This window comes from Centruroides vittatus, unplaced genomic scaffold (assembly GCF_030686945.1).
Source record: "Centruroides vittatus isolate TY-2023 unplaced genomic scaffold, ASM3068694v2 scaffold_2707, whole genome shotgun sequence".
NCBI lineage: Eukaryota > Metazoa > Arthropoda > Arachnida > Scorpiones > Buthidae > Centruroides > Centruroides vittatus.
The window spans coordinates 604,539-614,592 of record NW_027122692.1 but is presented as its reverse complement, the minus strand read 5'-3'; the positions used below and the strand labels follow the sequence as shown (position 1 = coordinate 614,592).

Below are 10,054 nucleotides of genomic sequence, written 5' to 3'. Positions count from 1 at the left end.
AACCCACGCGGTCAAAACATCGAGCAAATCCCACGACCCACGATCGATACAGTCGTTTTGATCGTGGGTCAAGTGATTCTATTTTGCGGTCGAGGGCCAAAGGGTTTTTTCAGAGGCCGAGAGTCCGATCTTTTGCAACGGGGACTAACATGGGAGGAGAGAATTGCCAATTTTGAAAGCTCTGGTGCAGCATGCCATTAAAATTTACTTCTAGAACCACGCTTTGTACATGTGTTACGGGTTGCCAATGTCTTCTCTAGGATGCGAAGTCCACATCAAAAACCACTATTAAGATGGCTATACGACCGCTCTGGGACTTGGAATTGATCTGGGTGAACAATCTTATACTGATATATTGGATGTCCCTCACAACCTTTCAAACCCACGATGGATATGATTAAAATAACCCTCCTTAGTGCTCAAAGGATGAAGTAAAAAATGGGTAAAACAATTTGCCGAATGCCTCAAAGTTCACGTCAATACGATGCGAATTCCAAATTTTTATAACTGACGAATTTAGAAATGACGTCAAATTGACGTAAGAGCCCAGTACGGGAACCACTCGAACCTTCGAGTTTATGGTACTTGGCCCTCTGGTGATCAAAATTATTTTTTAAATTAATCGAGCGAATTCGAAATTTTTTAACGAAAAAGAAAATGGAGGAAGAAACGGAAAATGAAAAATTTCAAGCTGATTCGGAAACGAAAGATACAGAAGGAAGTTTGGAGGATGATGGAGAAATGGAGGAGTGTGAATCGGAGGGAAGTTTTCTGGAAGAACTGGAAGAGGAGGAAGAAATATATCAGAAATTAACGAAAGACGAAGAAATAGTTAAGTTTTGTTTACAAGGGAAAAAAGATATGTACAGTTTAATATATGAATTTCATAAATTTCAGATTGCGAGACGATATGCCGCAAAATGGATGAAGGCGATAAATGATTCGAAGAGAAAGTTTTTTGAAAATATCGGTAAATTATCGCTTTAAATATTTCAATTTATTAAATTCTACAATATAAACGAATTTATGTATAGTTAATTATTTTTCCGCGCGGGAATTATTGGCGCTACTATAAACGTAGAATTTAACGTTAAACGTAATTTTACATTGTTATAATTAGTAAGTGGCATTCCAAACTTAGTGTTTAGAAAATGATTTCGGTAGGGCCAAAATCGCCACTTAGCGATATTTTTATTAAGGTGTTCCGTGGATCAACCCAATAACTCGGAAACTCTCTCTTATACAGTAAAACTGTATAAGCCGGAATCGCGCGATACCGAACATTTTTGGACAGGTTTTACTGTATTTCAGTCTCAAAAATTTCTTCCGTCTAATTATGTTAAGAACTACGAGTTACCGGAAGTTACTTGTCTGTCCGCTATTTATTTATTTAATCAGAATATTGTCTCATATATTTATAAACATTATTTTTCTGTTGTTGTAACTCTTAATTGTAGAACTACCCATAAAAATTATGAAAGTCTGACAGATTTTGATCCCACGTAGGAGGACCTTCATTATTGGTTCTCACCATGAACTTGTCTGCCTGTCTATTCTCCCATAAAGGTAGCTAGCTATTCGTGGCTCTACGATTTTATAATTTGAATTATCATCTCTTTTATCTTTAAATGTTAAACACTTATGACCTTGTCTTAATTGAAATGATATAATTACATTCAACATGATTGGTGTCATGTGCAAGCGCATTCCATTCTTAAGGTGTCAGTTTGCAAGTTAATTTTTAGTAGTATAATACTGCCTTGGATTATTAATGGTCTTTCTTGGAAAGATCTGTGTAATGACTCTTGGATTAAAGTGGGTTCCATGAGTCCCAGATGTTTATGGGTCCGTATCGGGTTCCCTGCTCGCTTCTGTTTCAATTCTGTAAACTGTACTGTACATAGATTCGGGGTGCCCATACATCCGGGCACGTGCCCCATTTTCGTCTGGGTTGCATTTTTCCTAATTACCAAGGCAGCTCCAAACCCCATTATCAACAAACAACAAAATCCATGACTTCTAGCTTATTTTGCAAATATAAGCGAAACTAATGTACGACTTTTTCCATTGTCCCGTGTGACTTTGTCTTATGTCGAACAAAACTTGGACCCAATTCCGATCTTGAATTATAGTTTGAAGCTTCATACGTAATGTATAATACCAATTTTTATAGCTTGTGATCGCCTTTTTACTGTACTGTAGTACATTGTCATAGTACACTTTAACACAGTACAGTACATTAAATGTTCTCATAGTTGATATAATGACAAAAGATACAAGAAAATAAATTTTCTTACAGTAAATATCGTTTTGCAGATCCCGAAATAGTACAGCAACTCATATTTCCAGATTGTTTGGCAATATTCACGAAAGAAGAGTCTGTGGGCGAATTCATAATCGTAATGGGTAGAATAAACAGGGAAGATGATCGGTGCATAATGATTCACGCCAACAGCTCTGCCGTGATCGATGACGTAAAACACGCGACCGACATAACTACGATCTGCACCACGAATCTGGAAACTCTGCAACAAGTTTACCGTAGAACGGAAGAAGTAACTATTGTACTGTACTTTAAATTAATGGAATTAGGAAAGTGGACGGAAACTAACGATTTTATTTGCAGTCGGAAGAAAACATTTTTGACCAAAGAATTGTGTTATTAAGGGACGAGAAGAATTACACAGTTAAAAAAATCATTTTTAATGGACAGGTACGTAATTGTTATTTTTATTATAGAAAATTAAACGTAATAAGTTATAAGTTGCGTCAGTTTGAGCACTAGTGTGCCCCAGAACAAAACCTGAAATATCAGAGAGAAAATGGTGCGAATCTTCATGTGCATCAATCAGATTCTCTCTGAAATTGAATCTTATTTGCCTCTTATGTATGGAATAAGGATTTGGAAAACTAGGAACATAACACTGAAAACAGACACAGGAAGATTATCAACACTGCCAGAATATGCAATCAAGAATTCAAAGTTGTCTGGAATCAATTCTTTTTTAGATTTGTACATCCACAAAACTCGATTTAAAAAATTAAAACCAGATTTTAGTAAGGCCAATACAGCGCTCACTCTCTCTTGTTTCCGTATTTTCACCCATCCTCCTTATCGGACCACTTGTTTATGACGTAGATAAAAATAAGAGGGCCACAATTTAATAATAAGTAGCAAATTCCAGACACTACAATTTTACTCGTATTATTACTAATTTAATTCACACGTATGCCGGTGAATTCTCAATAGCCCAAACTGCACACTTATCAGAAGAACGTATCTTTCGCAACCGTGGTTTATTTTTAAAATAAAACGAAATTCTAAAAGGTAAATTCCGTGAGACACTGAAATGCGGAACATTTTCCTGGGAAAATCCTGAATTCAGGAACATTTCGGTTTATTGTTTTATTTGCATACGGGGAAACGGGACACGTGGGAGATCTACCGACGGGGTGCTTCCAGGGAGGACTTTCTACGCGTAATTGGCACCTGCTTAGGTGTTACTAACGTGAAGAAAATCGGAAAACTCCACTTGGCCAGCGGCAGCGAGGACACGAACACATGACCAACTACCGGTATTCCATGATTTTATCCCCGCTACCACTGGCGAGCCAGGACATTTCGGCATCCCGACAAAAACTATGGGGACAATGGAACGGAAGTCCAATACAATATGGTACAACACTTTAGATAAATGCACTTTTTCCAAAAAATTTTAGCTGTGATGTATACAGGTAAGTGGTAAGGCCGGATGGCCGAGCGGTCAAGATGGCAGCCTACCGCTCTGGGGGACCCAGGATTTAATCCGAACGGGTCGAATAATCCCCAGGAATTTTTCGTGGGGTGGTCCGTTCGGATATGTCGGGCCCCGTCCCTCACCACCCGGTCGCCCCATTGTGGGCCTGGCCGAACCTATAATCGGCCTACTAAAAGAGGCCCTCTTAGTGCCCACAGGGCGGAAAGAGTTAAGGGAGGATGCTGCAAACGTTAGGATGGTTCAAACACAATTTCCCAAATTTCTAGCTGAAAATTTCAAGATGAGCCACATACCCGCAGGCACTCGATGTTAACGGTAATATCCTAAAGGCCTACTTCTTAAAGACTCATTTTTTGTCTATCCCTGTCACGGCAGAAAAAAATGAGCTTTGTATATACTATGATATTATGGAGTATAAACAAACTGGGTAATGTGTAAAAGTTTGGACGATGGACATCACCATATGCTCTTTGCTGTTGGCATGGCAAAATGTTCAACGTTTTTGGAGACTGGTTAGTCACTTGTAACGAAAACTGGAATGTGTACGATAACTCAGTCGGGGAAAGTGTTTGCCCTTTTGGAAAGCTCTACCTGTTTTCGAGCCAGTATCCACCAAGAAAAATTAATGTTTGTATTGATATCTGATGGGGTAGAGAAGGACCATTGTGAGCTTCTAACTGGTCAAACCCACTATTGGCCGAGTGGATAAAACCACTGAACACTGGTATTTGGTCGTGTGTTTGCTTCTCGCCAACAGGCTGGCCACGCGAAGTTTTCCGAGTTTTTTTTCACGTTTGTGACACCCAAATAGGGGCCAGTTTTCCCATAAAAGTCTTTCCAAAAGGCACGTACCCACGGCAGATCGTCCACGTGTGGTGTTGCCGCATACAAACAAACTTAGAAACAAAATTGAGAGATGATAGATCTTTTCGTGCGGCGGACATGAGAATTGCTCGCTCTGTCATTCTTTCCTTTTTGTTCCTGAATATGATTTGTCTCCTCATACAAGGTCTTCATCTACAGTATTAACGATAGTATCAATTCATAACACTCGAAGATATCTTTACAGATACACGAAAAGATTACTAGAACAATACCAAGAGAAGAATTGCCGGGATTTATATCGGAAGGCGCGAGCTTTCTGCTTCATCGATATATTCTCAAGACGAAAATGAAAGGTCCATTCTGTTTAAACGGGATAGACACAAATTTAGGAAAATGTACCGTGACCTTCGTAAGTATTTATTCGACTTTTAATAGTTTATATATTGAATTTTATGATCTTCCACTCACGAATAATTAAGTTTTCTAACATCTATAATGGAGCTATCCATCAAAACCCTTGAAGCACAATAAACACTATGTACTGTACACTGCTTTTACAAAAGAAAATTCAACTTTGATTTCTATATTCTAACCTGGTAGAAGCAGGGTAGAAAATCAAGCAACGAGATACGTAACTTTCCCGGCTAAAAAGTTAAAATTGTGTGTGGCACCATCTATTAAGAGTTTTTATTATCAAAACTTTTTGCCTTTTTATAATAATTAATAATATAAAAAGCTTAAATTTGAGGGTAGACGGGTTTTTATAAAACAGTTGTAAGTACTAATAACGACTAGAATCTTCATTAAAAGATTGTGTATAAATAAACACAGCTAGGCATTAATTTTAACAAATACAGGTACGCGCCGCTGAGAGGAAGGATACATTTCGAGAATATGTTGTCAAGCAAACATCGCTGTGTGTAATTAGACAAAGCTACATGCTATAATTTACTATTAATGCAGGCTATATGTAACACAATAAGTATTTATGTATCTAAAACTATAGAAAAAGTACAGATAGCTACAAATTTTCAATTCCATTATAATCCTAAGGGACTTACATTTATGTGTTGCTTAACATATACCTGTTATGCATTCTTTCGACATTGAAGAATTCGGTAATTTAAACATAGAATATATAAATCATTTTTTAAAACCATTTTTTAGGTTCCTTTAGAAGAAATGGGACAAACAATCCAAAGGCATCTGGTGTATATAGTTGGCGTGAAACAGAAGACTACAAATTTTAAAAAGGAAGAAGAAATATGGACGACTTATTATAATCATCTCGATTTGTATGCATTACGTATTTATTCAGTCGTACCTCCAATTACGACCACTTTTAAACGGCAGCCATTTTTTTAAACATTTCTTCGGTGGCCGTTGTTTAGAGGTTTGGTTGTATATACACTATTTATACTAATAAACAGCTCACTGTCTAACTCTTTTCATCTTGCAGTGCGCTGTTTATTATAAGTTCTGTATTATTTCTATTTTTTGGGGGGAATTGGGTGTGACTATTAATAATAGAATAGAATAAATCCGGTAACTTTTTTCGCTGTATTTTTGTAATTTTGAACAATAACACATCACTCAAAACATTCACACTTAATTTCAACATGTGAGTAAGAGTGAAATCGCTGGTATGTGCAATTTTTCAGTTTACAATAAGCCTTGCCTTCCTGCAGTAGACAGTGTAGCGGCTTACTATTAGAGGGCCCTGTCCGTAACTTTTCCATCTTGCAGGTGTGTTGTGTATTACGGGGTACTTACTAGTAAGGCGTTGCCTTTCAGAATTAATTCGTTTTGAAGGCAGGCGGGCAAATAATGCCGTGTGAGGCCCCTCGCTTGCGCAGGTTTTCGGGCTCTCCGCGTTGTCGCCGTGTTTGCGTTTCCCGGGCGCCGCATAGGAGTATGGATGCGCGGTGTTATGGCAATGTCAATAAAAATATTTTTAATCATTATTCTATGTGTAAAAAACATTTATAAATGAGAATGCAAGTATGCAATTATAATATAGTGTTATTGCCAATTTTTTTTACTTTAATTTTTAAATACTTTCAGCCACATGACACAAAGAAAACAATCCGACGCTCCAGTCGAGATGGTTCTAGTACGTCTGCCAATCGGATTGGGAAGAGGTACTGTATATTATTTTTTTAATCTAAATGTTAATGATGTTAAGTATTGTTTGATATAACGTTAGAATATAGAAATTACAACTATTATAACCAGTGCTGCCGTTTCTAGTGTAATTTCAACCTGTCGGGGTATTGTTTAGGGTAAATCTAGGGTAAAACTGCCCTGTGATCTGATGTTTTTATTGTACACTTGTAAAAAATATCTATGCCAGATTTGATTTCAGTAATGACATTTTTTCATATCTGCTTTAGCTTGAACCTGAAAATTCGCAAAATTTAACAGTGAGGTTTTTGGAGCCATTGTTTAAAATGTTAATGTTGATTTACAAGTCGTAGACAATGAATTGCTACTTGACTTGGGGGTTAAAAAATCATACTGTCAGATCCTACTTGTATTTAATTTCAAAAATGTTGCTGGAGAATTTGTTTGAAAATCTTGAAAAATTGTTGAGTTTAAAAATATTAATCATTTTTTTTTTATCCGAGCATGAGCATGATGGTCGAGCTCGGCGAGTTTTCTCAATTTAGGATAATCTAGGATAAAACGAAAGCGCCGTCAGGGTAGTTCCACCAGCAGCAGACGGCAGCACTGCTTATAACCAAATTATAATCAATCATTGCGATAGTTGGCACGTTTCCCAGTAAAGCAGCTTTAACACGACTGAATAAACAAGCCAATGACAGAGCATATTTCATTTAAAAATAAAATAGGCTTTGTCATTGGCTTGCTTATTCGGTTGTATTAAAGACGCTTTTCTAGGCAACGTGCTCAATGCCTCCAAGAAAAAAAATCCAGCAACAAGTTGCTTAACTTTCCCGGCAACATTTAAAATTGCATGTGTGGAACCATCTGTTATACTTTACTATTAAAAACTTTTTATATTTTTAATTATTATAAAATGGCAAAAAGCTTAATTTTGATGGGTTTTATAAAAAATTGCAAATGCTAGTAACGAGGCAAATCGTCATCAAGTCTGATCCTACTGGAGATACACACGACCCCTTTTATCTCTCCACCCCTCGACCTTTAACCATTAAAATTTAGGCCTAATAGCATCAATTTCTCTAATAAACAAACACACCTCCCTGTCAAAAAGCATAGGAGTTATTAAGCTTCAAAACGGTAAAAAAAAAATCTTGCCCCCCGCATACTAACATCCATTCATACATACAGAAAAAAACTAGAATTTTTTCTTTTCTGGACATTTGAGTCTAAAAATATAAAAATCTGGAGGTCATCCTTTTGCCGGATTGCCATATTTTCCCTGTTATAACAGTCAGGAAGGTAACAAGTGATTTGAATTTTGCTTATTTTTCAAGAATTATTGATGTATATTATTATTATTAATAGGCATACATATTAAGTGTAGACCTATTTGCATTAAAACTACAGTAGACAGGTTAAAAATTGTTATTTATAATTTTTCAGCTCCTCCAAACTTTTTGGCTGATTGGGAGTCGAATCCTCAACTGTGGTCATATTTTAATGAAAGAAAGGTATAAGGCTTGCATTAATATGCAATTATTTTTGTGATCAAATTCGATACTTTATATTCCAGGCAGCCGTTGTTGCGGATTACATGGAATATCTTCATAGGAATCCCGAAGTGAAGGCACTGCTATCCGATTTCCTTTTGTTTCTTCTTCACAAGAAACCTGCTGATATTTGTGATGCTGCAACACATTTTTTTAATGACTATTTGAAAGATTAGTAAACTAAAAATTTAAATATATTAACAGAAAAGATTGTTTTGAATTGATTTGAAATGTACTGTAATTACATTATATCTAACTTTTTAATAAACAAAAATGATTATAATGATTCCGTGGTTGTCTTTGCAGATAACACAAGTACCATACATACCGGTTATATGCAGGAAAATAGAGTTATGTGTTTAAATGAAAATTTTAAATTGTAATTACACCAATTTTATGTTGGTTTTATGCCAATATTAAATTATAATTACCTACGGTGCCATGGCTGCTCTGTAGGTGCAGAGTCTAGTACATGTTCGTAATAATTACAGAACATTTTTCATACTAGATATAGGGTGGTATCGATAAAGGATTCTAATTAGGAACGATGGCAAGTGTGAAAATTGATTTTTAATTGTTTTGGTTAGGTTTATTCGTACACGGCAATGCGACACGAGTATGGTCTGCCGAGGGTCAAACCTCCAGGGAGATCTTTTATGAGAAACTAGCCCTCATCTTGATTTTACTAACTGAAGAAAATGCAGTAAACTACACATGCCTGTTGTCGAGGCACAAACCCAATGACCAACTACCAGTGTTTAGTGGTTTTATTCACCTGGCTACTGATGGGCTTCAATGGTTTTGGAGTCTTTTGTCTTTGGGTGACACAAATGGATTCCCATAAATATAAAAAAAGTTTGGTAAATCAAGCCAGTGGTTTTTTATTCACTTCTGATTGGTTAACTGGCGGTTTAATCGGCAAAGCAATATATTGGTGAGACAGATGGAATTAGTTCCTCCAGAGTTGTGAGCAATGAGCTAGAACATTCTAACTCGTTATGTGAAAGTGTGCAAAGGAAAGAAAGTTTTAATTAACCCTTAACTGAGATAGTGCAAGTCCAAATGATCCTTAGTTTTTTTTTAGTTTTGAAAGTAAATATCAAGACATGACTTTCTTTAACTTTTAGAAGGATTTTGACTTCAATAATGTGGTTCATAACATGACAAAATGTAGTTTTACATTGTAAATATTTTTACAAACTATAACTATAATAAAATCACAAGCACACTACTTATATTCTGCATAAGAAAAAGACACTATCCAAAAAAAATCAACAATGTACTGAATATGATACAGATCAGACTGACCTGTACACTATAAATAAACAAGCCTATCGCTGAGAATAAAGTCCTTTAAGACCTGGCTTGTACTTAGATTATAAAAATATTGTTATAATGAGGGTTAACCACTATACTTACCACTTTAAACTCTGATCTTACCTTCTATATAATAATTAAATAAAATATAGAAAATAGCTAATTTTGAGATGAAACAATGTAGATTTATATCTTATCTAATTGCCTAAATCTCAAATCTAAGGGAAAATAAAACAATCTAGGTTTAGGTGAGAAAAATAGATTCTAAAGTGACAATCCTACTCAACACATGGTATAAACTTCAATGTTTGACTTGTAAAATGGTGGTCAATAGCGTCTATCATTGCCATCAAGAACGCTGTATCTAAGGTCACAGCCACTCTATGTAGTATATTCTTGCTTGTTGGTAAAAGCCAACAACAGGCTGAAATCTCCATTTGAACCTTAGACAAACAGACACAGAGGTCATTCAAAAAG

The 10,054-nt window shown here is 36.0% G+C and overlaps 1 protein-coding gene across 2 annotated transcripts; it reads left to right on the top strand.

The window, feature by feature from the left end:
* The first annotated feature begins 574 nt into the window (after positions 1–574).
* On the top strand, positions 575–8,546 carry LOC136987756 (ciliogenesis-associated TTC17-interacting protein-like). Of its 2 annotated transcripts, none has more exons than XM_067285513.1 (9): positions 575–831; positions 898–970; positions 2,350–2,555; positions 2,627–2,713; positions 4,828–4,992; positions 5,751–5,878; positions 6,648–6,724; positions 8,154–8,221; positions 8,284–8,546. In XM_067285513.1, exons 1-9 carry the CDS (start codon positions 658–660, stop codon positions 8,434–8,436), a joined length of 1,131 nt encoding a protein of 376 aa, XP_067141614.1. In that variant the 5' UTR covers positions 575–657; the 3' UTR covers positions 8,437–8,546. The 2 variants fall into 2 exon arrangements, with proteins under 2 accessions (XP_067141614.1, XP_067141613.1); XM_067285512.1 differs by having other exon boundaries at positions 577–831; positions 2,317–2,555.
* The last annotated feature ends 1,508 nt before the right edge of the window (positions 8,547–10,054 follow it).